The 26,730-nt window shown below is 54.5% G+C and overlaps 2 protein-coding genes across 7 annotated transcripts in view; both read right to left on the bottom strand.

Annotated features, from left to right (window-relative positions):
• The window catches only part of PHF12 (PHD finger protein 12), a 37,761-nt gene extending 33,375 nt beyond the window's left edge, over positions 1-4,386 (bottom strand). Inside the window, exons 1-2 of one of the 2 annotated variants that reach the window (XR_012492286.1) lie at positions 3,764-4,357; positions 2,926-3,107 (exon numbers count right to left, since the gene is read on the bottom strand). Coding sequence is in view for 1 of the 2 variants with exons in the window: in XM_019739476.2 (XP_019595035.1) it covers positions 2,926-3,107; positions 3,764-3,829 (248 nt within the window). In the remaining variant the exon portion in view is untranslated. Of the gene's footprint in view, positions 1-2,925; positions 3,108-3,763 lie in introns of both variants that reach the window. The other variant, XM_019739476.2, reaches the window with a different exon arrangement.
• Positions 4,387-7,448: 3,062 nt separating this feature from the next.
• The window catches only part of SEZ6 (seizure related 6 homolog), a 42,673-nt gene continuing 23,391 nt past the window's right edge, over positions 7,449-26,730 (bottom strand). Inside the window, exons 4-17 of one of the 5 annotated variants that reach the window (XM_019739474.2) lie at positions 19,766-19,961; positions 15,589-15,774; positions 13,000-13,168; positions 12,701-12,867; positions 11,913-12,107; positions 11,534-11,672; positions 11,240-11,436; positions 10,449-10,643; positions 9,864-10,055; positions 9,561-9,758; positions 9,245-9,283; positions 8,875-8,992; positions 8,689-8,791; positions 7,449-8,525 (exon numbers count right to left, since the gene is read on the bottom strand). In XM_019739474.2, the coding sequence (XP_019595033.2) occupies positions 8,493-8,525; positions 8,689-8,791; positions 8,875-8,992; positions 9,245-9,283; positions 9,561-9,758; positions 9,864-10,055; positions 10,449-10,643; positions 11,240-11,436; positions 11,534-11,672; positions 11,913-12,107; positions 12,701-12,867; positions 13,000-13,168; positions 15,589-15,774; positions 19,766-19,961 (2,127 nt within the window). In that variant the 3' untranslated portion in view covers positions 7,449-8,492. Of the gene's footprint in view, positions 8,526-8,601; positions 8,792-8,874; positions 8,993-9,244; positions 9,284-9,560; positions 9,759-9,863; positions 10,056-10,448; positions 10,644-11,239; positions 11,437-11,533; positions 11,673-11,912; positions 12,108-12,700; positions 12,868-12,999; positions 13,169-15,588; positions 15,775-19,765; positions 19,962-26,730 lie in introns of those variants that run through there. The other 4 variants (XM_019739475.2, XM_074320298.1, XM_074320299.1 and 1 more) reach the window with 4 other exon arrangements.

The raw sequence follows: 26,730 nt of genomic DNA, 5'->3' as shown, positions 1-26,730 counted from the left end.
GGAAAAGAAGACTGTTCCTCATACAGGGCACTAGCCCCTGAGAAAAGACAAGACAATTAGAACAACCTATTTGACCAGTCACTTCCTCCAGTAGTTTATCTTAGAAAAATCCCCTGTGGTTATGGCTATGTTACTGAACCCAGGAGGTAAAGTTTGCCTAGAATCACTTCTGGAACATTTTATTAGATCCCGTTCACGGTGAGGCAAGCTGGCAAGGCACACTAGACACTGAAAATGTTCCTGTCTCACAGAGCTTTGAACGGTGACCCACAGTAGCACCAGGTATGACCTATGGGGTGTGCAAAACTCCATTTCACTCTTGTACATTCTGTACATGAGGAAAATTATCACGTTATACTTATCTAAATAACCCAGTCTTAGCCAGTTAAAAAAAGGAAGCACGGGAAATATAGCCACGCCCTCTAACCTCATTCCCATATGGCACAAGTAAGCAATAATGGGACAAAACGTGAGCACACTCAGGAATCAAAATTTTCTGAGACCGTTAACTGCTTGACCTGACAACTCTGGTTGAGATGGTTAATGAAGTATCTCACTTGTGCTGGAAAGAGGGCAGGGGAGGAGGCAGGAAAGCGGGATAAGCCACACTTGAAAGAAGGCTTCCTGCCTTTGTAACAATATCTAGAAGTTGTGTAATTTATATAATAACTCAGATAAGTCAATGGTACATTCAGTCCTGACATCTTCAAAGGGGGAACTGGAGACGTGAAACAAGCCATGCCTCATTTACTAGGATTCTCAAATCTCTGATTACCAGTTCCCATTCATGGTCTTGGAAAAAAAAAAGTATTCAATGAAATGCAGTCTGGGCAAGACTGAATCTCACCAACAGCTAAAAAAAAAAATTCCTCCCTCTCTTCTCCCAGCTACAGTGGAAACTAATTGTTAAAACTTGACAAGACTTAGACTCATATAATTAAGAGATTCAGAGGTTAGATTTTAGAGTTTAAAAGCCCAATGTCAGGCAAAGCAGCACATTTTTTCCATGTCTGACATTTCTAATAACCAATTTCAGCTTTATTAAACAAATGAGACTAAAGACAATAAAGAGTTTACAAAATTCTCACTCAATATGGGAATCACCATTCCTGGTTAACACAACTTCACCCTAGAGGTAAAACATTAACCCACATTGTAAATCAAGCAATCTACCATTCAGTCCTAGTATATGCATCAAGCCAAGCACAATTAAAAAAATGTAAGCAACTGGGAACAATAACAAGTAACACAACATATCCAGGTACAAACTGCTTCCCTGCTCAAGAACAGCCCAGGAAGCTTGATCAGAGGTATTTTTTCCCAGGTGAATTACACTTTACAGGAAGCAAAGGCTAAAACCCACAGACCCTTCCTGTTGGTATTAGTCACTTCATAATAAAAATTTTAAAGCCAGCAGCAAATCTTCCTTCAGGATAATCATTTTTGTCCCTGCAACATTACAAGCCACGATGGGGTGCCCTCCTGGGCAAAAGTATCTTAGGAGTGGTAATGGGAGCTTCCTACATAACTTCTGACCACAGACTTAATTTGCCCAGTATCAGTCATCTGTCTATTAAGTGTTCCAAACCCTGCAATTAGTACAAATATACAGCAGGCACTATTCCACAAACCGAGAGACGGATTTCGAATGGAACTGTGGAAAGTGCTTAAGGAAACCATCACTTTCCTCCCCCCCCCCCAGGCTAAAAAAGGCAACAGAAGAAAACTGCGTGGGAACAAACCATCCGCCCCTCTCCTATCACGCCTGCCTCAGTCAACTGTTGCTGAACAACAGAACGAGACCCAATCTGGGTTTCCTGCGCAGACGTGGGATTTTTGTGGAGGGGAGAGGTGATTTCTCCAAGCAGAAGCTGGAGTTTAAACTCTTGGCCTGATTGTTCAGGGCTGAGCTGCTGAGGAGGATCAAGCAGCAGGCGATCCCTCCCTCTCTCTTTGGTCTCTCCCCTCCCCTCGCGTTCAGTAACCGGGAGGAAAAAAGCGCACAGCTTTCCGCTCTCCGCTCCTTAAAAATGCCCTCGCGGAGCCACCGCACACAATCCTGTCCCTGCAGCAAAGAATTTTGCAGCGAAGGGCTTGCCGATCAGGAGCGGAGAAGTGAAATCGGCGCCCAAGGGCAATTTTAATTGTCTAACCCGGCCCGATTTCCTAAGAGGCGGCAGCACGGGGTGGGGAGGGAGAGGGAGGCAGCTCCGAGAGGCAACAGGGGGCAAGCGGCGGCAGAGAAAGGGGACCAAAGCGGCGAGATCCCAGCCCAGTCACCGAGGCGCTTCTGCAGAAAGGACTCCGGGGCTACCCCCACCGTTCCCCGGGAGACGTTTGCAAATCATATATGCAGCCAAAATGGCGCTGAGAATAAAAATATAATTTAAAGGCAGGTCGCCATATTGTAAACAGAGAGGTAGAGAAGAGGCGGACTGGAAAGACACCCTCCATGATTTCTTCTACAGCTGCAAACGCCCGGGAGCGCGGTCCCCGGGGTCTGGACCAGGGCAGCTCGGGCAGCCAAGGGCTCGGCGCAGCCACCCCGAGAAGAGCCCAGCCCGGCAGGAGCCCGAGGGCGGCGGGCGCGCGGGCAGGCAAGCGGCACTGGGCCCGGAGCTCCTCCCCTTCCTCCCCGCCACCGCCGGCCGTGCCCTGCCGGCTGTCCCGGCTCCCCAGCGACTTCCAGTCCCAGATGGGGCTCTCCTCACTCCTCCCAACCCCCACCTTGGGGTCCGGACCCACCGCTGCTCCCCCCTCCCAAACGGCCAGATCCCAGCAGACACCTGGGGGCGGGGAGGCGATCGCCCAGCGGCTACAGAAGTCAGCTAGCGGCTGCAAGCGCCCGTTATTTTGGCAGCTAGGGGTAGGCCGGGTGAAGGAATGTGCCGAGAAGGGTCCGCCAAGGGGCTCCCTAGACCTTACCAGCACTGGAGGTGGAAGGCGGCCGGGCAGTGGTCACAGCACAGGAGATCACCACCTTCTTTGCAGCTATCGCAGCTGTCGTGGTTGGTGGCTCTGCCGCTTCTCCGGGGCTCCTTCTCAGGCTTCCGACTCCGTTTTTCTGCCTCGTCTGTCTTGGGGGGAGCCAGCAGAGCTTGGATTTGCTGCACACACATACAAATGGCGTGTGTGCACACTCGGAGCTCCGGGCTGTCCGTCGCCCCCCCTCCACCACCCCGGCGCAGTTTCTCAGTCACCCACCCCTCTCCCCCCTTTTGTCCTTCTTCCTCCCATCCAGGCTGCTCCCAGAACCTCTCAGCCCCCGGAACCAGGGGGAGCCCACCCTAACCGTGGTCCTGCAGCACAACAACGAGAACAGCTTCTTCCAAATGGGGAGGATCAGGGCAGGGGGATGGGGAGAGGGTGCGCGGTTCCCAGCTCGCCACTTCCTTGTATGGACAGTGGGGGACTCCAAAGCCAGGCTCGGGAGAGGCCTGAAGCCCGGTACCCGGACGTGCTGGGGGAAGCACAAAGGGGCCGATAAGAAGGGGGTGGGGAGGCCCGCCGGTGCAACGAGATGGAGTGGGTTGGCGCCTCCGGAGAGCAAATCGAGGGCGGCGGGTAGGTAAAACTGCTGTAAATGTCCTCGGAAGCTGAGCTCGGCTCCCCGAATTGCAAAGATGGGAGGGAGAGTCTGGGTGAGAAAGAACCCCCCTCCCCTGGCCCTCTCGTGCTGCGAGCTCAGGACCGGCTTTGTGGGGCGGAGGGCGGAGGTTCCCTCCCGACGCTGGGGGAAGGGGATGAGGAGGGCTACTCTTACCTCCATCAGCCCCCCCGACGTGTCCAAGTCGTACACGATCGTCTTGGTCTCCATTTTCTCCCACATTCATCCACCTCCCGGGCTGGGCGCTTTCTGCTCCGGCCCCCCCAACCCCGCGGGGAGGGGGGAAGCGGGGGGAGGGGGCGCTCCTGACCCCGGCCCCCTTTCTTTTTTCCCAACACGGGTCCCGACTTCCTCGTCCTGGCTCCCCCCCACCCCCCGGCCCCCAGTCCCCGGGACGGCAGCGTCCTCCCCACGGGCCGTGAGGGGGGAGCGGCCCCTCAACCCCGGCCCGGTGGCTGACTGCACGGTGGGTCCCGGCTCCGGGGGTCAGGCCTCGGCGGGGCCTAGTCCCACAAGCTAAAGCCGGCGCTGGCGACCGCTGGTCCGGCCGGGAAGGTTGGCGGGCGCTGCCATCCCGGGGTTGGGGGGATCGGAGGGGGAGGGGTGAGAGGTTAGGTGAGGTTGTGGTACGTGAGGTGACTGCGGGGAGGGTGATGGGGGGTGGTCCCCGGGCTCCGCCTCTCGCCGCCGCCGCCGTCTGCGTCCCGGCTGCCGCGCACTTGGCGCAAACTTACCGCGAGCGCCCGCAAAGCCACCCGCGCAGGCGCCCGGGGATCGCCGCTCGCCGCGCGCAACCGCAGTGACAGCCGGCGGCCGGGCTCCCGCGCAGCCGCAGTGAGGTGGTACCCCCCAGCGCGCAGCCGCGCTGGCATTCGTCTGAAGCGCCGAAGCCCCCGCCTTTCTGCCCTGCGCCAGCGCACTGAGATAAAAGGGCGGGACCTGAGGTGTCGCGCAGGCGCCTGGAGAGCTCGTAAGGGTCACAGCGCAGCCGCAGGAACCTGGGCACTCATCATCCATTGGTGTTTGTGCATAGACCAAGAATACTCTGTTCCCGCGCAGGCGTGTTGAGGATGCTCCTCTCCCGCCCCACAACAACACAGCCGGCTCTCGCGCAAGCGTATTGTCACCTGCAGGCCCTAACAAGAATGCTTCTCCTTTCGCCATTTTGGTAATGGGATATAGGCTACCATGCCCTTGGAGTCCTCAGGCATGAACAGGAAGGAGCAAGGTGTGGTGTTCACTGGAGCTGGTAGGCTGTCGGTGACAGCAGTCCTCCTAGAGATGTTGTACTGGATTGTTTGGTTCCAGCGTCAGGTGTGGCTGGACCAGGCGCCATATTGGTAAAGAGAAAAGAAAAGCCATCTCGACGGAAAACGATGTTTTTGGTGTCGGGTTGGATGGCTGCTGTTCCCACTTCCCTTCTGTTCCCAACAGTTAATTTTAGCCTTAGCATCTCTGCCTTGCGTAGGGGATGACACCCTGGAGAGATTCGCCTGCCTGTTACTATCCTCTTTTGATCACTGCCCCTGAGAACTGCTTTTCAAGAGGAAGCCAAAAGCGAAGAGTTTGTGATTCTGACAACGCCCAGCTACCTGCCTGCAGCGGACTTCAACTCCCAGTTTGCAATGCGCAAGGGGGTGGGGTTGGGCGGCCAAAGGGCGAACGGGAGCTCATTGCACTCCGGGAACAAGAATCGCGATGGGTCTGGTGGATTGTGGGAGCCGTAGTTCCATGTGCGTGCGATGCTTTGTATGCTAGGATGGACTGGGGCAAGAGTGATTTGCCTGCTAGGAAGGGAGACTTTTGAGAGCTGTGGTACTATATGCTGGCATTTGTAGTCTGAAGGCCTCACCTCGAATTCTGGGCGGGGCTTCATGCTACCTCCAGGGCGCCCGCCTCTCTCCTTGGTATCGCCTTCAGAAATGGCCAGTTGTCTGCCTGACTGTAGATGAAGCAGTGAAGGGAATGGCATCATTGTGCCTGACACTATGCGTTTAGTTGGCGTTGTTACCAGGTAGCTGTGTCCTGTTCACTTTTGATGTTAAGGTATACTTAGCATTCTCAGAAGCATAAAACTGGAAAGTACTCAAAAGACCGTTTGTATTAATCCTCTAATTTCCAGATGCACAGAGAGGAGCAGTGATTTGCTTAGTTCAATTTATAGCAGACCTAGGAATGAAACAGACTTCTTGATTCCCAGGCCAGGACACTGTCTAAGCTGTCTGTGAGGAGTTGCTGCTGCTCCTTTGGGGGTGGTAAGGAGGATGAGTTAGAGCCGTGGGGATGTCAGTCTTAGGTTTCTAATGACCCTCTTGGTGCCTGGGAAGAATTATAAGGTCACGGGCCTATGGGTGGGTGGGGGCGTGTCATGTAAACTGGATGCTCTCTGTCCTCTACCAGCCTCAGCAAACAATAAATCTTAGTGGCCGTCGTCCAGAGATGTGGCCCTCAGCGAGAAGAGGGCTGAGTTAGATGTATGGAAGTGGTCAGACCTCATCTTTACTGGGGCTGTATTTCATGCCCTCAGAAGTTGGGGCCTCATGAACCCTCTCTTACTGACTTTCTTTCTACTGCTCGCGGCCCAGTTGTGCTGCCGTGTCAGCCTGAAGGCACTATGGGCAGATAAGCAAGCCACTGACGCAAGCCCAGGGAGCAAGGCTTTACTTTGATGAACACCATCAGTTGCAGTTGAGAGCAGGAATAGGCTATGGGCTAATGAGGGAAATAATACTTGGCTCTGTTGACAAGTGCCAGGGAAACTGATCACTCCACACACCTTCTTTGGACTTGGAGAGTGAGGTCAGCCCGGCGAGGCCAGGAGTTTTGGTGCCACCTTGGAGAGCTCCAGCCCTGGCTATTCAAGGAGGATTGAGGGGAGAGAGCAGGTGGGATACAGAAGACTTCGGAAGTGACCTCTTGTGGCCAGTCTAGGCACTGCACTCTGCATGGACTGGAGCCTCTCCATCTTCAAGGTAGTCTGTGTTAGACCCAGGAGGTGGACAGCCATGAATGGTTAAGACCTCCCTATTGGAAGATTGTAGAAGCAGGGGGTGCTGGTTGCTGTTGTTTATTTCCTTCAGGGATTTTGTTTTTTGGCTTCTGACTTCCCATAACTTCCTATTGCCTGCCTCTTGCTCTTCCTCTGGAGAGCAGCCATGCAGAACACACCTCTAGCATTGGATGTACATTCTGGGAACTAAAGCTGGGCGAACACTTTCATCTCAGGAGGTGCTGGGGGCTACAGGGGAGGGGTATGGGGATGAGATGAACCAAACTTGGCAACTTAAGCAGATTCCATCCAGCCACCTCTTTCCAGAGTCCAAGGAATTAGGGCTTTTCCCAAAATTAGGAGCCAAGCCCCTAAGTTGAATCGTCCCTGCTCCTGACAATCTGGATGTGTTTGAGGCCCAGACAGATTAGAGCCTCATGTTCACAGCTTGTCTCTGATTCCTGTTCCAATATCCTGAGCCTTGCTAGCTGGGATGTTCAAGCTTCCTGGGTTTTGTCAGCGATACAGTCACAGTGAGAAGGGACTTGGGAGTTTGCCAGCCTGTAGTTCTGGACGTGGCAAAGAGGAGGAAATGAGGGGGAGATGGATGAGCATTTGGATTGCTGGGCTCCCACACCCCTCTGGCACCAGCCATGGGGACCTCTCATTTCACTGCCATCTGTGGCACTGACCTTGTTGGGACAGGGATCCCTGTAGCACCTGCATGTAACTGGTTTTTGATGAAATCTGGGGATTATTCGTTGGTGGGTCCAGCATGTCTTCTGGTCCTGAAGTCCACATCCCATTTACCTCCCACCTCCTGTCCCTCCAATAAAGCACCATCCACCTGGCCATTGTTTTGTTTTTTTCCAAAACACCATTTTAATAAGGAAACAGCAGAAATAGAAGATTGTTCTCTGGCTGGAGGCCAGACCCCATGTAATACATTATGTGTACAAAGTGGCCTGCAGCCAGCTCTTCTCCCTGGGGCTCTCTGACCCCCTGTTCCATGCCCGTTCCTGGACCCTTAGACCTGTGCTCCTCTCCAGAATATGCCTGTCCACTCCCCTTATCTCAAAACACAGTGGCCAGAAGGGGAGTCTGGCCAGTGTCTGGGGTTAGAGGAGGGACTTGTGGGAAAGAGGATGATTGTAACAGCTAGACTGGCATCAGAGGAAGGTCTCCCTCTCCTCAGGGTCTAGGGCTGCCAGGGGAGCAGTGGGGTGTCCTGCTTTGGTGTGGAGCATGAATGCCTAGGTCAGCCCAACCTGAGCTCGGGTAGGGTCCCTAAACCCCTTAGGATCCCTTAGAATGGTTGCCTCCACTAGGAAGGGACAGGAGGCAGAACAGTTCATTCCTGGGGCCTTAGAGAAGGACTAGAGACCTCAAGGAGCTGACGTTGGCATGCCGGTACCACCCAGAGGTCATTGTTGAGAGCAGTTTTGGCCACTGGTGACGGCCCTGTGAGAAGCACCCTGGCGCAGTTTCCACCACCCTCAACCCTGCTGCAGGGTGCTACATGCCAGAGCTGGATGGTGGTCACGTGAGAGGTGCTCCTGCTCTGCCTGTGAATTCCAGGCTGGAGGTGCAGGGCATGAGGGAAGGTCAGGAGAGAGCTGGCTCTTGATGCATATGCTCCAGCTGTGTTCTCCCCAGAGGCAGATGACCCGTGACTTAGACCCAAGGAAGGACCCTAAGTGGGCAGTGGTACCAAGGAAATAGGCCTTGGTGGGGATTGCAGGTGGAGAAGGGCATAACTTTTTGAGGGATTGGTGGTGTCTTCCCAGGTGGTATGTACAGGAGGTGGAGGGACAGCAGGAAGCTGGCGGCCTGCTGCTGGGCTGTGACGCAGGGCTGAGCTGGCTTCCCCAGGCTGCCCCCACCTAGATGGATACTTCATATTCTGTCGTCTCCTACAAAGGAAAGAGACTGCTGGGAGTTGGAAACTTGTATGAAGTTTGTCAACCCTAATCCACCTTCCGAAGGAAAAGAGAAAGAGTGAGAGGGCGTGGCAGGACCCTCAGGGGTACCTGCCCAAGGGAGCATAGAACTGGGTCCTGTATAGGGTCACAAGGCTGACATGGGGACTTACTCCAGTCTCATAAGTTGGATTGTCAAAGGCTGACTCCACGGTGATTCGGTCATAGGGGCGGGGTCGTGTTCGGGGCAGCTGCAGGGGGCTTTTCCCCTGGAGCCTGTGGGACAAAGAAGCCTGTGAGTCCGGAGTGCTGGGAAGGAGGGAGTCAGATTGCAGGGCAGGAAGGGAAGCCAGACTCACCTGGAGAAGTAGAGGTACACACCTCCCACCAAGAGTGCCATTGCCACCAGTGGCAGGAAGATGGCAGCTGCGATGTGAGCAGCATCCAGGGTGCTGGAGGCAGCAGGCGCCTTGGCAACTGAAAACACAGAGGGTGGGGTTGGGGCAGAGGTCCCTGTCACCTGGAGCCCATATGCCTCTTACCTCTGCCCAGGGGCATCTAGCCACCAACTCCCTCCAGCTGGCTGGGAGCAGGGAAGGAGCTTTTTGCCTGTCTAGTCCCAGATCTCTCTCTTTCTCTGCCCTCCCTCCTTGGGGAACCCATGGCCTGGGAGCTGTGAGAACCAGGAGAGGGAGACTACTTCCCTGGCCCTCAAGGGTGGGGGCTCACCATCCAGGCTGCGGCCGCTGTAGAACCCATCCAGAGAGGCTGGAACAAGAGGGAAGGGCCAAGGGCAGTGGGTAAGCCCAGAAGGCCACATTACTAAGGCAGGGAGTGGGCTGATTATGGGAAGGACTTGTCCAAGGAGAGCCCACCCCAGCATTTGTCTTGGTGTCACCAGGTCAGAAACATCTGGCAGAGACTGGGGAGGCCAAGAGTAACACGAAGAGGGCATGGGTAGGGGGTTCTCGTTCTCAACATTTGACATCTTTGCCAGAGCAGCCCTGAGGGCCCGGCAGAGGTTTCGGGGTGGCAGAGCACTCACCAGCCCTACAGATGGGTGGGGGGTCACTCCAATGTGAGGGGTGCCCGGGCACACACTTGATGCTGGCCTGGCCCTTCAGCACATAGCCAGGGGCACATGAGAAGTGGACAGTAGCCCCCGCTGGGTGTAGACGCTTCTCAGGACTGCGGGCGCCATTCTCAGGGGCGCTGAGGCCATGGCAAGGCTTGAGCTGTTCCACTGCAAAGCAGGCAGAGCCCAGTGAGGGTGCCAGGCCCGTGGCCTCCAGAGGCAGCATCTTTTATCGCCTACCAGAGGCTTCCCTCCTACCCATTTGACACTTACGGAGACATTTGGGGGCCCGGTCACTCCACTTGGGGCTGCTGGCTTGGCGGTCATGGCAGGTGAGGATGGCACTACCCGTCAGCACAAAACCCTGGTCACAGATATATTGCACGGTGGCCCCCACGGGAAACTTGGGGCTAGATATGAGGCGTCGGCTGTGCTCCACGTCCCCAGGGTCATGGCAGGAAGTCACTGTGGGTAAGGGGTGATGTGGGAGAAATAGCCCAAGCAGAATTCAACACCAGCCAGTCCACCCTGGCTTTGCTCCAGGCCAGCCAACATCTTCATGCCATGTGGTTCCGTCCTCTAGTGATCTGTCTCGACCATTTTGCTGCTATACCCCCTCACCTGTCCCCTTCCCACCCAACGGAATCAACACAAACTGATTGGCCATCTACCAGGAATGAAATACTTGGAGTGCTTGGTAGATAACCCAATGGGAAGGTATTGTCCCATTCCACAAATGAGGAAACTGAGGCTATGCGAGGTGAAGGCACTTCAAGGATACCAGCTGTAACAACAGGAGTCTGGTTCAGAATCCAGGAGAGAAGCTTGTAGGTTGCATTGGGGAACAGATACACTCACCCCTCTGGCAGGAGGGCAGGTCCTCACTCCAAGTTAGGTCCCACTGGCACATGAGGACACTGGATCCCACCACCTGGTAGCCGGGGTAGCACTGGTAAGTGACGACAGTGCCATGCACCAGCTCAGGCTGCGACGGGCTCTTCCAGCCGTTGGGGATCTCAGGCAGCTCTGGACACGTATCATTGCGGGGCACCTCTAACGGCAAAGGAGCAGCAAGATGCAGACCCTCAGCCAGCATCAAAGCGACGACGCTAGCCTCCCTCGCCCTGATGGCACTCGGCTCCTGCCAGTCTGGCCTGGGCAGGCTCCGCAATCCGTCCTTCCTGCTCAAGGGCCCCTCCGTCTGTCCCTGCAATCACTCTGTCTCCTAGATTCCTGGGCTGTCTATCATCTAGGCTTTGACCTCACTTCCAAAGGCATGTTGGCGAGTTTCTCAGTCTTGAGAGAAGGGCTGGGTAAATGGGACAAACTGTCACTCTATTACAGATGGTCAGAAAGGTGGAATAGAATACCTTTCCATAGCTCCCTATTTTTGTGATGCAGTTCTTCCTGCTGCCTATCCTATTCCTCTTGCTGCAACAGAAGGCTCTCTCTCCCACTGGCCCTGGGAGAAGGTGGCGAACAAGACTGGCTTCCTTTAGGTGATACCTGGAGTGTTTACACCTGTCCATTGTCAGATAAGTGCGCTCAGGCTCCCCATTGCACGAGCTTCTCTGACTTGCCATTGTTTAGGGTCTGCATTCTGGCATCCCTTCTCCTCCAGGTGTGGGGTGGGGCAGGGGCAAGCTCACCAAAGAAGTGGATGACGAAGCCCTGCTGGTAGCCCAGCACTGAGGCCCCGGGGTCCGATTGGAACTGGATGGTGACGTCAGCCATGGAGGTAAAGAGCTTGAAGTGGCTACGAGGCCCTGAGTACTGGCCCAGGACCCGGGCTGTCAGGTCATCGCCGTCATAGAAGGTAAGGACATCGCCGGGGCCTGTGCGGAGCCTATGGAAGAGGACATTGAGGGAAGGTGGGCACGGGGAGCCCGTCCGGCATCTCCATTGTTTAGGAGCTGGCTTGGCCTCGCCCAGCGGGCACTCACACTCGGACATCCAGCAGGATACGCTTGTCCTCCTCCACGTGCACGCCCCAGATGCAGTCCTGCCCGCGGCCGTACGGCTCCGGCCAGTTGGGGGAGAGCACCACGCCGGCAGAGTCTGTGATTTCCCCACTGCACACAGCTGGAAGGCAGGGGAGGCCCAGGAGGCGTGTCCCCTCCATGCTCCCCCCAGTGCCGTGTCCTGGGACTGCCATCTGCCCCCAGCAGTGACTACCCATTGCTGAGAGCCTCCATGTCTTCCTCAGGGGGAAGCTTGAATGACACGTCACTGGGCCCCTGTGGCCCCAGGCTCTGCAGCTGGCTCCCTAGGGCCCACCCTGCTCCCTGCCCCTGGCAGACCAATCGGCTGGTACCTACTGACCTCGGCAGGCCGGCTCTGTCTCATTCCACTGGGGGTCATGGGGATCAACACACTCAATGATGATGGAACCCTGCTCCAGGGTATAGCCAGGGTCACAGCTGAACTCCACGGTGGTACCCACAGGATAGGAGGGTGCGCTGCTGCTGAAGTTGCCGTATTTCACAAAGGGCTCATAGCAATGGCCCTGCTGGAAGGCTATAAACCATAGGGCCCAGCCCAGCTCAGCCTTGACTGGGGCAAGCATGGGGCAGGTGTCCTCCTAATTCCCGCCCCCACCCAGGGCCTTTTTCATCCTGACTACAAATTGCTAGCTAGGGCTTGGAGGAGGGGGCAGAGATAGCTCAGAGCACCCATCCCTGTTATGCTCAGGAGGCTGTCTTGATAACCATTGTATTTCCGGTGCCTAGTTTTGTGCTTAGTACACAGAGGGCACACAATACATGTTTTGAATGAATTAATGGACACATGCATGCATGAGTTATTCTAAAGTGTCGCTTGCAGCAATTCTCCTTCCCTAAGGATGGGGAACTTTTTTGCTCTTCAAATTCTAGAGAAATTCATTTACTTGGACCAGAGAGCCTGGGTCCAGGCAGGGGTCTCCTGCAAGGATGGGGTAGGACTCCTGGACTTGAGGGGAGATGCAGGGAGAGAGGGCCTAAGAGCAAAGTGAGCAGGGGCTGAGTTGAAAGGAGTGATGATGGAATGGAGGCGGAGAGGGAGGGTGTGAGACCCTAGGCCCAAGACCCCGCCCAAGACCCCCACCCCTGGTTAGGCCCCATCAGGCTCACCCTCATAGCGCAGGGCCATGCCTGCAGCTGCCCCGCTGCTGTCAGTACTGAGCTCCACAAAGAAGTGTCGGCTGGAGCTGAGCAGGCCCTCAATGGGCAGGTACTCCACCTCATAGGAGTCATACACGGGCGGGGCCTCCACGTTGTCCCCATTGCGGATGATGAGCCTGGGCCAGCAGAGCGGCAGGTGCGTGGCTGGTCGCTGCCCCAGGCGGGGTGCGGCCCCGTGTTGGTGTACCGTCCCTCCAGCAGGGTATTACCAGGCCAGGCACTCCCATCCCACTAGGACATCCCCTCACCTGTCGTCATCCTCTGCCAGGGAAACCTTCTCAAAGTGCAGGTGCAGCCGCTGGCCTTCAGGAGCTTCAAGCAGCCAGTGGCAGGTGAGGTTGTTGCTGTAGTTGCCCGGAAAGCCCGGAGAGACAATGCGACCCGTGGTGGCATTGCGGATCACCCCACCGCAGGCGGCTGCGTGACAGGAACAGGACCTGACTGGATCCTAGGCGGCCTAATAAGCCTTCCTGCCCATTCCAGCTCTGTGCCCTGTGCCCTGTGCATGGGGTAGCAGGGATCTTTGCCTTCATGGTCCCGAAGCTCAATCCTTTGCTCCTGTGACCCTGCAGCTCCACGCAGCCTACACTCCAGAATCCTACCTCCTAACCTTTCACACCTCTGGGACTATTCATGTGTTACTCCCTTGATTGTGGTAGCTGCCATGGCCTAGCTATGTGGCACTGGGTGAGTCACTTTCCCTCTCTTTTGACTCCTCTGAGAGGCCTTTCCTGACTCCCCCCAGGTGGACTTTCTTAAAGGCCCTTACCCAGGGCTCCAACCTTCTTGGGTATATCTGCTACTTTTACCTCATGCCACTTTCTTAAAACCAGTTATTGTTTGGATGTGTCCCTTAACTGGGACCAACTGGGGCAGGGGCCAGGTCTTCCGGGCCAGGCACAGAGATGGTATTCAGTGTTTGCTGAATAAAGAGTGAATGAATGTGAAAAAGAGGGTAGGATTCAATCAGGAATGACAGACACAGTGTGCACGCCATTTACCTCCAACTCTCGTGCCCTGAGCAGACAGTGCCAGCCAGGAGCTGGCCTCGAATGCTTTCTGAAATAGCATTACTGCCACTGTCTTTCTTGGGCTGACCCCTGTGGGCCTTCCCGGCACTGACCCCTGTGGCCTGGGACTGTCCTCTCTTCGCAAGGAGAGGCCGAGCAGCTCACTTGTCCCCATTACTGAGGACCGCTGGGCTACTTGGCCACAAATTCCCAGCAGTTAAGTGGGGCCAGTGAAGCCGTCTCAGGAAGAGGAGTGTGGCTGCTTCCAGGCGGCACTTTTCCTCTCCTGGACACGCAGCTCTGGCCCCTGCCAGCTCTCAGCGACCAGACTGCCAAGACAGTGCCTTTGTCTCCAAATGTTCAAGGCAGAATATTTTAACCCAATAATCCTGGGGAGGGGGTTGTGGTGAGTTTCTTCTCTGCTTCTCTGCTTGGTCTCAGAATGGAACTGCCCTTCAAATCTGATCATGCCCCATCCTGTACTTAAATTCCTCAATGGTTCCCTACAACCCTCTGGGTAGAGCCCAAGCTCAAGATAGCAGTCAAGCCTCTTATGAACCCAACTCTCTTGACTTGGCTTCAGCCTCTCCCCACATGGCCTCGTCTTCAGGCACACCTCACCCTGTCCTCCCTGTAGCGTGCTGCTTCATGCCTCCACACCTCTGCATCTGCTGTTCCAGGAACCCATTCCACTTCCCTGGGTTAACATTCTTGTGAGCCTTCCATGGCGTCTCCTTGGGAAGCTTTCCTTGCCTTCTTCCTCCTTTTGTAGCAGCTCTCTCCCTTGTAACCCCGCTGCGCCGTGTGCACCCCATCGTAGCACTGTCTGCCCTACACCTGCTGAGCTGCTTGTTGCTCTTTCCACTAGACAGACAGCTCCCTGAGAGCAGAGACCCCATCTGGCTCATTCACCTCTGCTTGGGCCTGGTACCCAGGGAGAATATATAGAAGGAAATAAGTTTCCAAAGCCCAAGCTAAAAGAAAAGCAAAAGAAAGGAAAAAAGCCCAAGCTGCCTTTCACACTACAAACTAAACACTCCATCTTCCTCCTGCCAGCAAACCACTCTCCGCTGGCAGCAATCCCAGACTCCCTGATTACCCAGGACCAGAACCTGGGAATCTCCTTCCGCTTTCCCCCTTTCCCTCATCAATGTCTCTGGAACCTCTTCCCTTCTCTTCACTCCCAAAGTCACTGTCTAAGTTCAAACCCACTTGCCTGGCTGGCCTCCCAGCCTCCCAAAACCACCTGGCTGGCTCTCCGGAGGAATGGTTCTGAGCAATTCTCTCCGCCTCTCCGAAAACTTCAACAGTTCCCTACCCCAATATCTTGGCCGATATTCAAGGCCCCTCCTCATACCTCAGGCCTCAGTCAAACCTGGTTGTCTTCTATGTCTCTAAATACTCCCTCACCTTGCCTCTGTGTCACTGTCCATGTCGTTCGACGTCAAATCTTCAATGCCACTTCCTCCAGGAAGCCTTCTAAATGCCCAACTAAGAATGATTGTTTTGTCTTCTGCCAGGTCACTTTATGTCTCTTCATTGGTATGTTTACTTCCTGCTGTGAAAGTTGATGACTCATGTGCTTTCTTCTTCCCTCATTTTCTGGAAGTGTGGGCCCTTTGAGGGCACACTCCCTGTTTAATTCAGCTCTGTATACATGTGGTGCGTCCATATAGTAAGTGCTCACTAAGCGCGGCCTGGATGGATGCCACTGAGGTGTGTCGCCATTTTCTGGCTTCCTTACGGAGAGCCAATGAAGGTACTAGATAGCAGATTAGCCCCCCACCTTCTCCCCTGTTCAGCATTGTGTTCCCTGGGGCCACTCACCTATGCAGACAGGCTCCTGGGAATCCCAGAAAGGCTGGGTGGCGTTGAGACAGGTAAGGAGCCTGGCACCCTTCAGCTGGTAGCCAGTAGCACAGTGGAAGCGAGCGCTGCCTCCTGGGTGGAGGCTAGTGACAGTCACAGCTCCGTAAGCTGGACGTCGGGGAAAATGGCAGCTCAGGAGATAGGCTGCAGAGAGAGAATGGGTGACATTGTGTGTGTATGTATGTGTCTTGAGAGGTGCTGAGTCATAGCCAGGGCAAAGGGGCTGCCCCAGCCCACCTGGAGGTGTCACTTGGGGCTAGAGGAAGCATCAGGGGTTCCAGAAAAGACGGATCCATTCCCCCAAAGGTGCCAGTGATATTTCCAGCAGTCTGGGCTGGGTAGTGGAGCAAGCACAGAGCTGGAAGTTAGGAGGCTTAGGTTCTGGCCCAAGCTTTCTGAGATAGGCTACTTAGCCTTTCTGTGTCCCAGTTTCCTCATTTGTTAAATGAGGTTTAAAATGCCAGCCTACCTAGAGGGTCATTGTGAGAATAAATGGGATAGTATTATTCAGCTTGGTATCCCTGGAACCAAACTGATAGAACATCTTCAAAAAATGTTTATTGAAAGACTTGTAGATGTGAAAGCACTTGAAATAGTGAAAAGCCTATACTGATGTAAAGTACTTATATTATTTTTCCCATGGGGGACAAATGTGAATTGCAGCAGGAAAGATTGAAGCCTGACACTAAAAGCTTTCCCAGGATTCCTTGAGGAATGCTAAAAAGCTTTGTAGCAAGGGCTGTGGACTTCTTTTAAAAACTGGATGGGGAGGCAAGGCATGCCTTCAGGGAAGTCGGAGAAGGGACAAGTTACCCTGAAAAACTTGGTAGTTTTTTGAATTGTCATACCAAATGTGACCGTATGGTGGCAGCAAATCCTACAAAACAATCTGACAAATCCCAACTTGGGGCCAAGCTGGGGTGGTAGCTAAAAATGGGGGTCAGGGTTTGGGTCTGAGAGGTGGGAAAGAAGGCCTGGAAGGGTCAAGGAGAGAGGCTGAGCTTGGGCTACAGAGTCTGAAGACCCTTGGGGCGGTGGAAGGAATGGGGACTGTCTAGACTGAGGAACAACTCCTGGATCTTAGGGTGGGGAGGGCGACCCTTACTGATGCCAATAGGTGGATGGAAAGAGAGGTCCAGGCAGGGATTCTACTAGCTTCTCTGGGCCTTCATGTGAATAGAAAAAGGAACTGCATCTGGGCAGACCAGGGTTCAGAATCAAGTTTTGTGATTTTCACTTGTCCTGGCCTTAGTTACTAGATCTGTGGAAGGGGAGGATGATACCTACCCTTCCGTCTCTCACAGGGTTGAGAGAATGGCTAATGAATGGTGACGTGTGATTAGCGGGCAGTACAGGGCAGGGCTTAGGAGGTGGGCTCTGGGGTCAGACTGCCTGGATTTGAACACAGTCTCCCTGACCTGCTGTGCCACTTTGGGCGAGTTACCTAACTTCTCTGTACCTCAGTTTCCTTGTTTACCCATCCATTTAGAGTACTGCATCTAGTGTGGTTACGTGAGAGGTTAGGTGAGAGGACAGCTGTGCGGTGCCTGCCACAGAACAAATACGCATGCACCAGCCTGCTGTTTATAATCTTGATTAACAAAAGCACCTCACATTGGAATGCACCTTCCAGCTTCTAAATTGCTTTCACACTCTTCTTACTTGATGGCTACAACATATTTGGGAGGAAAACAGGCAAGATAGGGGTTATTCATTCATTTTCAGATGAGGAAAAGTGAGATTTAGAGAGACTGAAGGACTTGCCTTGATCACATGGCCAGCAAGTGTAGTGTGCCCTTGACCTCCTGGCTCTAGAGCCCATTTGCTTCACATCTCCCCTCTCCCACCGGCTTCCCCAGGTGAAGAAGAAACCTGGGCTCAGGAGTAGGAGAAACGTGAGAGTAATAGGCAGGCTGCCCCGTGGTTGTTCAGGGCGGCCACTCACAATGATTTGGGAAGAAACCCCAGGCCAGGGTGGGATGGGGAAAAGGTGTGGGACACTGTACCCAGGAAGTTCGAGGCCATGAGCCGGATGTCATGCTCACTACTTGTACCTACATCTTCCCCAGGAGTTCTTATCACAACTCTGGGAAGGGAGGTACCCCATTTCACAAATTAGGAAACTGGGCTGGAATGAGGTGAAAGCAGGAGGCTGGGGGCGAATGACGAAGCCCCCCAGACTCCATGGTAGGTGAAGTACCACTTCCCGGGACGAGCTTCCTCCTGTTGCCATGACGACCGTTCCCAGAGAGCCTGCACCACTGCGATCTGTTGAGCTATTTTCTCCCTAGCATCTGTTTCTGGAGCCAAGTCCAGTGCCAGGAATGCTCAGGAGGGAGGAGGGGGCTGCTTGGCAGGGTCCTCTGCCTCCTCACCCTGCCTGAGGCTGTGGGAGGGGAGTTGGGACTTGGTTCTGCAGATGAGACCCCTGCGGGAGCCCATCCTTATGATCTCCAACAGTATCTTGGACAGTTCCAGAAGGGGCATTGATTGGTGCTAGGCCCCTCACCCTCTCTTCTGGCACCCTCTTTCTCCAGCCCAGGGGGACACGCGTGTGAGCACATGCTCCTCCTGTTCCCATCTCTGGGATCAGTGCTAATTACAGTCTATAATTAGGGGAATTACACTCATTAGGGAAAGAGCTGATCATTGACAGAAACTGGGCCGATGAGGGAGGGCTTCTGGGAGCTGAGAAGGAGGCAGGACTGGGCTAGCTCTCCCAGCCCCTTCTTGGGGTCTGCTCCCCATCACAGGGCCTCCGACTCACTGTCTTTCAGCTACTTTTGTCTGGCCCAATAGAGAGGAGGTCCGGGGTGTTTTGCAAAGGAATTTGCCGCAAGAGAGCATGTTACCGTGGCGTGAAATTATGCCCGCTGCTAAGGAGGATGGATGAGCCATTAGGGAGGCAAGCAGGGCCACCTAGATGCTCACCCTTCCCTCAGTGGGCCCCTTGTCTCTGCCAAGCCCCTGGCCAGCCCCTGTCCACCACCAGGCTCCCTGTTGTCATGCCATAGTGCTCCCCCAGTTTGGGTGGAGAGGCCAGGAAGGGCTGAGTGCTCCTTAGGTGGGTTCCAAGCATCCCCATCTCCAGAGGAGTGCTTGCCCTCTCTTGCTGTGGCCCCCTACAGGGCTGCGGAAGTGGTCCATGACGATTCAAGGCAATCCTGTAATTGTTCACACCAATTATTTCCCCATTAGCACTCCCCCATTTGAACTGGTTACCCTGTCACAGCAGTGCAAAGGATCAAGGAGACTTTGCCTCGGGAAGTGGGGGCCAGGAGGGATGCTGATGGGAGAGGGGCAGAGTCCCAAGCCCCTTCTCCCTTCCTCACCCTACCAGCTCTTTAATACTAGTTTCTGGTTCCTTCATGGAGCCTGCTAAGCACTTGACACGCACCATTTTGTTTAATTCTCATCATGACTTTGTGAAGTAGGTATTTTGGTCTCATCTTACAGCAGAGGAAAATGAGGGTTAGAGAGCTCACATGACCTGTCCAAGGTCAACAGCCAGTGGGGAGGAGATTCCAACACAGATCTGTCCATTTTTTGACTCTATGATTTTCCCATTACAGCATGCCACTTCTCTATTTTCAGAGGTGTTCTGAGCTGACTGGGGCCTGGGCCAGGTCCCGGGAGGGTGAGGCAGTTCAGAAAGACCAGGCTGGTAACTAAGCACCTCCAGATGGACATTGTCAAGCCCCTTGACCTTGACTCCTTTGCCTTTGGGGAGAGGGCTTATATTGTTAGTGTCTGTTTAAGTGTCTGCCTCCCCAAGATTCTGAGCTCCTTGAGGGTGAGGACTTGGCTGGTTCATCTCGATATTGCCTGTGTCCAGCCCAGCAAAAAGCAGATGCCTAAGAAAAGTATATTGAATGAATGAATGACAATAGACATGCCTAGGGGCTGCCCAATCCTGTGTCAGTCCTCCTTCAGGACCAATTTTCAGCAGGGCGGTAGGTGGAGGAGGGAAGGTTCTGGAGGTGTCAGATAGGCAATACTCACCTCCAGCTGTACACAGCGTCACTGGGCCCCTGTGTTCTATGTTACCGAAATCCCCCCGAACTATAATAACACCAGAAATCCCCACGAGGGCAGTCAGTCTGGGCTGGTTCTTCCCTCCACTGCCCAGGCCTACCTTGGTAGTGGAAATGGAATGTGCCAGGCCCAGCGGGTGGTGGGAGGCTCTGGAACCTCAGGGCCGCTTGGTGGGTGGGGCTGCGGATGACTTGGCCCCTCAGCAGGAAAGACTGGTTGGCCAAGGGCAACGGGTCAGGCCCCCCCAAGCCCTCCACAGTCACTGTCTCCCCCTGTCGCAGGCTGATGTTCTCGACCTGCCGGGGGAAGAGACAGAGCAAAGCAGAGCCGTCAGGCTTTTTAATGCTCTCTGAGCCCTGCTGCCCTAAGGATCCTGCGGGCCCTGGGTACGGCCAAGCCTCAGTGCCCCTTAGGCATTGGATCCCCCAAGCTCTGAGCTAGGCACGTCAGTGCAGGAGGCGCTCATTTTACCTTCCCAGTCATCCTGTGAGATGGGACCTGAAGTTCAGAGCTGGTAAGTAAGTTTCCAAGGTCACACAGAGATTATTAGCAGAACTGGGGTTTGTAAACCCATGGCATCCGGTTCAAACTTCTCGATATGGTCCTGAAGGCCCTGCCCGACTCGGCCCCTGCGGACTGCTTAGTCTGGCCTTACGCTTTGTGCTTCCACATGCCAGCCACCATTCTGTTCTTGCTTCTAATCTCAGGAACCTCTTTTCCCAGTCTTTCCCTCCGGCAGTCACACGTCCCTCTGCTACCACGGTAATCCTTGGGCCTTCAATCTCTGGAGCATCCTTCTGGGCCTCCATTCAGTCAAACAAGGATTGAACAGCAATAGACTCTGCCCAGAGGGGAAGTGGCAGTGTGGTCTGGGACAAGGAGCCCTGGGTTGGGAGCCCAGCGATCTGGGACCTCATCCTACCTGTGTCATCCTGGACAACTATGCTGACTATGTGAGCTTTAGTTTCCTCATCTTATAAAATGGCCTGGTGTAAAAAAGAAAACAAGAAAATGGCCTCGTGTAGATCTTTGCTATTCAAAATGTGGTCCAGCAGCATCAGCATCCCCTGGGAGCTTGTGAGAAACGCAGACTCTCAGACCCCACCTCAGATACACTAAATCATACTCGGCGTTTTAACAAGATCCCCAGGTGATTCAGAAGCACTGATCTCCAGGGTTTCCAGGGTCCCTACCATGTTGCTCTGAGGCAGGGCCTTCAAGAGTTAACCACAGGCTAGTTAAGTGGCATCTAGTAAGTCACCAAGTCCCTCCCAATCTTAACTCCCAAATTTTCCAGTTGGTTCTTCCTCTCTCTCCCTTTGTGGCAGTCTTGGCTCTGATCTCCCCTGCCCATTGTTTCTCACCTGGAGAATGGGCTTCACCCTTCCCATCCCCAACTCACCTCCCAGGCCCTGGCTACCTGGGATTGGATCATGTCTCTCCCCTACCCAAACCCTGTTGGTGACTTCAGATTGCCCAGGGGACAAGGTCCAAACTTCCTAGCTCACAGTTGGCCCCAGTGGCTTTGCCAGCCTCATTTACCTGCACTGCAGGCACAGGCTATGTGTCACTTCCACCCTCTGGTATTTGTATATGCGAGACCCTGCACAGGGAATGCCTTCGCCTTCCCTTCTTCCTTTCCTGGTAAGCCAGTCATTGTTTCAGATCTAAGGGCCACTATCTTCTGTCTCCCAAGCCAGGCCAGTCAGTCCCCTTGCTTCAGGCTCTCCCCACCTGTCCTCCACCCATCACTCTATTAAAGTCCAGGGTGGCATTTTGGGTCACAATGCCCTCTTCCCTAGGCAGTCTCAATAAAGATGTGTGGAGAGAGTGAATATGTGGGCTGCTGTTGGGACAGTCCTCGCCAGATTCCTGGGAGCTGAGAAGCCAGAGGATACTGAGCCCAGCCAGGTCCAAGGAGATGGCTGTGCTGGGCTCCTAAGACTGTGGGTGCTGAGAACAGACGTGCCCTGAGGAGAAAAGACCAGTGGGTCTTTGGGGCAGCAGAGAAAACTCAAAACAGGTTGCTGGGGAAGAAGTCCCTCCTTTCCTCTCCCTGAAGATCTCTCCACAGGGGCACATTTGGGTGGAGGCTGCCTGACCATCTGCCGGGGACATTCCTCAGGGAATTCCTGCGGCAGGCGGAGGCTGGATGAGGTCCCTTCAAACTTGGAGATTCTGTGATTCTAGAGTTGGGCAAACAAGACTCACACACGTGGAATCTGTAATTATAGAGAGATGCCAGGCAGCATATAATTCTGCCTTAAGTGGCACTGAATGCTTGCTGCAGGAATCCTCTAGGGGGGAGGAGAGGGGTGGCAGGCTCAGGGAAAGTGTGTGGAGCAGGTGGGGCTGAGAGTGCCTTAAGGGGGCCGGACTGGGGGGGTGGGGAGGACATCTCTGCAGGGCAATTACTGAGGAAGCAAAGGCAGAGAAGTAGGAAGGAATTTAGCATTTTTTCTAATTCGCATAAATACTCTTTTGACCTCTAGCATCCAGCTCCTGACCCTGCTGCTTTGCCCACAGCAGTGGCAAAAACAATTACCATTTACAGAGCACCTACAGCATGTCAAGTCTTGCATTATTTACAGATATTATTTCATCCTCACCACAGTTGTATAAGGTAAGTGGTAAAATTTCCATAAGTAAACAGAGGCTCAGAGTGACTAAGGAACTTGCAAAAGGTCACACAGGTGTTAAGTAACAGAGTCTGGCTTTGCTGAAGGCAAAGGCAGTTCCTTCCCTCTCAACCTCATCTGCAGGTGTGTTATCTGCAGACAGACTTCTAGATGTTTTTATTCCCAAGCCTCAGGCCTGCCACGTGTGGCAGGGAGATGGATTTTGACCTGACCTGGCTTTTCCTGAGATGTTGAGATTTATGTTCCCACCAGCTATCCTTCCCTCCAGAGGCCCGTCAAGCTGGAAAAACTGGGAGCCGAGGTCTCTGGCCCCCTCTGATCTGGGGAAGGCAATGCCGCCTCAAGCTGGCCTGGCTCCTAGCTCAAACTGGTGGTAAGGGTTGTGATGAGAGAATGGAATGGAGTGAGCCCAGGTTGCCCAGAAGGCACCCTGTTCTTAACTAGAGGCTGTCTGTGCAACTCTGGTCCCTTGGGTTTCAGGCACCCCTTGCAGGCCTGCTGCAATAGCTGGAATGTAATTTGTCACTGTTTGAGGGCCATGCTTGACAGGGGCCAGACAGGGCTGGGTGTTGGACAAGGCGGGTGATGAAGTCTTGATGCAATTTGCAGGCATCTGAAGAGCTTGGGAGACAGATTGAAATGTCAGCTCTGCTCACGAGAGCTGTCTTCCCACACCCCTTGCTAGTAACAAGAGGGGAGCTGGGGGCCAGGCACGGGGAAGACAGAAGCAAAAGGAGCTGAGGACAATTCCTGCAGGACTCTGGACTAACACTGCCCATAGGGTCAGTTCAAGGAAGGAAATACCACTTTAAGGGGACCGACTCCTTCCTGGATGGGATGTGGGAGGATTCAGGTTGCCCTCTGCCAACCCCCAAACCATCAGCTTTGACTGGCCTACCTGTTCCCATGGAGAACATGGAGACCCAGTTGGGTCTCCAGGACATGGCCTAATGGGATGACGCAGAGGCGGGTGGTGCTACAAGTCTTTGCACACGGTTGCTCTAGTACAACCTCTCACCGGCAGATGAGCTCAAGGATGACTCTTGTGTGTGAGCCCCACTCCCAGCATCTGAGCCCCCCAATCCCCTGTTGCATTATACTTTCCTGGTCACCAATACCCATGTGTGTACTTGGACATAAGTCTGGTTGCATGCGCACAGCTCCCTCAAACACATGTCCTGGCACCGTGTGCCCTCACATCCATGCGCGCCCTCACTCGCACAGTAGGATAATCACAATTTTTCCCATGAGAACCATTACAGTTTTCAAAGCTCTTTCACATCCATCATCCTCTCAGATCTCACTAAACTTCACTAAGGGAGGCAGGACAGGCTGTGTTTGCTTTCACTCTATAGATGAGGGACCCTTGCATTGAGCAGTTGAGAGCTCCTCTTCGGGTCACACAGCAATTCCAAGGCAACGCCAGGACTCCAGGCCAGGACTCCAACGCTCCCAATTCCTGGTCCAGGGCTTTGTCTTCAGGGACAGCATCTCAGACCCCGCCCCCGAACTGGGTGAATTCCAGGTGGGTGTCCTACAGGAGTAGGCAGGGCTGGGCTGAGAAAAGGGGTCAGGATGGAGCCCTCCAACTATCCCCACCTGACCTCCCTCTTTGGATTTGCCACACCCAGGCCAATCTCCTGGGCCAGGGGAAGGACAGGGACTCTTGAGCCCTGGGTTCAAATCTCAGCTCAATCACTGACCAGTTGAAAGGTTCTTGGGCAAATACATGACCTTTATGAACCCCCATTTCATCTGGGAAATGGGATAATCGTACCTACTTCATGGGGTTGTAAGGATTAAGTTAGATCCCACCTGTAAGAGTTAAGCACAGAGTGGGCACAAAATTAACCATCTTCTTTCCCTTTCTTGAGGAGACATGGGCCCCAACCTGGTAGAACCCTGGCAATGGCCATGGTGACAGCTGACTGGGGACCTGCCGCACCCTCATGTCTGCCAGCGCTCTGCCTGGGAGGCACTGTCCCTGGGAGCCACCCTCTTGCTGGCCCAGGTTCTGTAGCTGCTAGGAAGCAGGATCAAGGGCCTGAGCTGCCACCGCCAAGTCTGGCCCGTGAAGGACATTTCTGAACCAAGCAAAGGGGCCACACTCAGAGGCAGGGGCCTTCTGCATCAGCTGGTTCAATTTTACAGAGAGGGAAACTGAGGTCCAGAGAAGTCCAGGGCCTCAGCCCAGTCAACGAGAGGTGGGCTACAGAGCTAGGACTGGAGCCCCAGTCCTGCATGACAGCCTCTGTGCTCCTCCTGTCTGAACTTGATGCTCTCCCACAAAGCCTTACAAGGGAGGGTCTGCTTTAGGGATGGGAGAGGGGCCTAAATCCATGCGGCTAAAGCTGCCTGCACCCCAGTGACCCACCTCAGATGGGCCTTCCAGAAGCCAGGAAAAGAGGAGGTTGCCAGAAATCTTACCCTAATCACCCACCACCCTACTCCTGGTGTCCTGACCTGGCCTAGAAGGGCAGGGTGTTTTGGCTAATAAACTGGCAGCTGGCCTGGCATGGGAGAGGTATGTTCCAGTGGGGCCACCTGGGCACTAGGGCAGGGATGGTGGGCAGCTGTGCCCAGGGTACAGATGGTACAGGGAGCAGCCAAGCCAAGATGGAGGCTGGCAGTGGGAAGGCTCTTAGAATGCCAAGCACAGTGAGAGGTAAGCACCAGGTGCAGAAAGACCTGGGGACCTCAGGGAAGACTGGTCACCTGGAGAAGGGATGGGACCCGCATGGGCCATGGGGTTTGTGCCCACCCATCCTGAAGGGGCTTCTCTGGATCTCTCAAGAAATGCCCGACCCCCTGCTGAAACAGGCAAGCCTCCTTTGATCATGGAACGCCTGACCCGGCCTCCTCTCTGTGGGCGGCTCAGACCCTCTGCCTCAGACCCTCTGCCTCGGCAGGCACAAATAGCTGCAGCATCCTGAAGGGAGGTGGGGGGCAGGGTTGAAGCAGGTTATGAGGAGCGGAGGTCCAGAGTTGGCCTGCTAGGAATTCTGGAACCCCTGAAGCCGTTCCTCACAAAAAGGGAATTGAGAGGGACTTACCCAGCGCCCCAGACTTTAGCCAAGGCTGTGGTCACATAGCAGGGGCTTAGCATGATGTCCAGCTGACTGGCACAGGGGTGTGATTTGGTCCTTAGGATGCTCCTCTCTTCCCACGGTTCCTCCTATCCCCCTTGCCAAGATCCCATCCCTTCTGCCTGCCCTGAGCCATTCTCATGAGTTCATGGAGAGGCAGGCAGGGGCTTACACACAATGGGGAGAAGCCACAGGCCTTTCCCTAAGCCTGAAAGAGCAGTGGGCTGTCTTCTAGGCCTTCCGACTGCTTCACTCATCCCACCTCCAATGCCCAGCATGGCCTGGCCCAGCTGCCAGCCCTGGGCAGGAGGGCACTGCTCAGGCCCAGCCTCCGGCAGGAATATAACCCAGAAGCCCTTAAGCGCACCTCCTGCTCCTAAGCAATAAAGTCAGCTGTCCCAAACTGCCTGGCAGCCTTCAAGGGCCAGTCTGCCATACCTGCTGCTTTCCAACCCAGGCTTAGCTGCTGGTTTCTCTCCTTCGGGTCTCAGAGCGGGTGTTGTCACCTCCAGGAAGCCTTCTCTGACCCCGACCCTGCCTGGCAGAGTGCACGCCATCGTGGAAGTCCCACAGTCCCCTGTGATTCCCGTCCCCATTTCCAACAGCATTGAGCATTCTGTGGTCACTGCTTAGGATTTCTGCTGCCCCTACTAACTGTGAAGAGCTGTGTCCCTAGTGCCTCATGCAGAGCCTGGCACCTAGTAATTGCTCAAGTTATATTTGTGGGACACATTCATTCTTCAAAAAACATTAATTAATGATTAACTGAGTGACATTGGGTGGTTCCCTTTCTTTGCTGGCCTTGGTTTTTCCAACTGGCCATTGAGTCTACTGTGTCAGTAATTCTTCAGGTCCCCAAGTGGCCTATGTGGTGCAGCCAGGAGGCCTAATAGGAATAGAGGTGGCCGGAACTGTCCCCGAAAGGAGAAGAACCTTAAATCCTGCTTCAGTCCGGCTGATTCTGTCCCTTCCCCTCCTGGTCCTCCCTGCCTTGGCCTCAGACTCTGTCTCAGGCCATCAAGGCCCACAGGGTCCCCAAGGACTCTGTCCTATGGTGGCCAGGTGGAGGGTGGGGCCAGCATTTGCCTGCTACGTTTCCTGACAGCAATCCAGGAGTTCTTCCTCTCAAGGTTGCCTGGTAACGGCTTTTGCATTCTGATGAAAAAAAATGTGGCAACAGCAGACAACAGACACAGGGCTTGCATGAGGGGGTGGGCATCTAGGATGGGGCTTGTGCTTGGGCCAGGGCCAGGGCCAGGGCAGGCAAAGCCAACATCTTGCCTCTTTGTGGAGAGTACAAGGACTGAGCCTAGCCTGGCCCAGCGGGCCTCAGTGGGGGT

Source organism: Rhinolophus sinicus, linkage group LG15 (genome assembly GCF_036562045.2).
Source record: "Rhinolophus sinicus isolate RSC01 linkage group LG15, ASM3656204v1, whole genome shotgun sequence".
NCBI lineage: Eukaryota > Metazoa > Chordata > Mammalia > Chiroptera > Rhinolophidae > Rhinolophus > Rhinolophus sinicus.
This window is presented reverse-complemented; position numbering and strand designations above follow the sequence as displayed.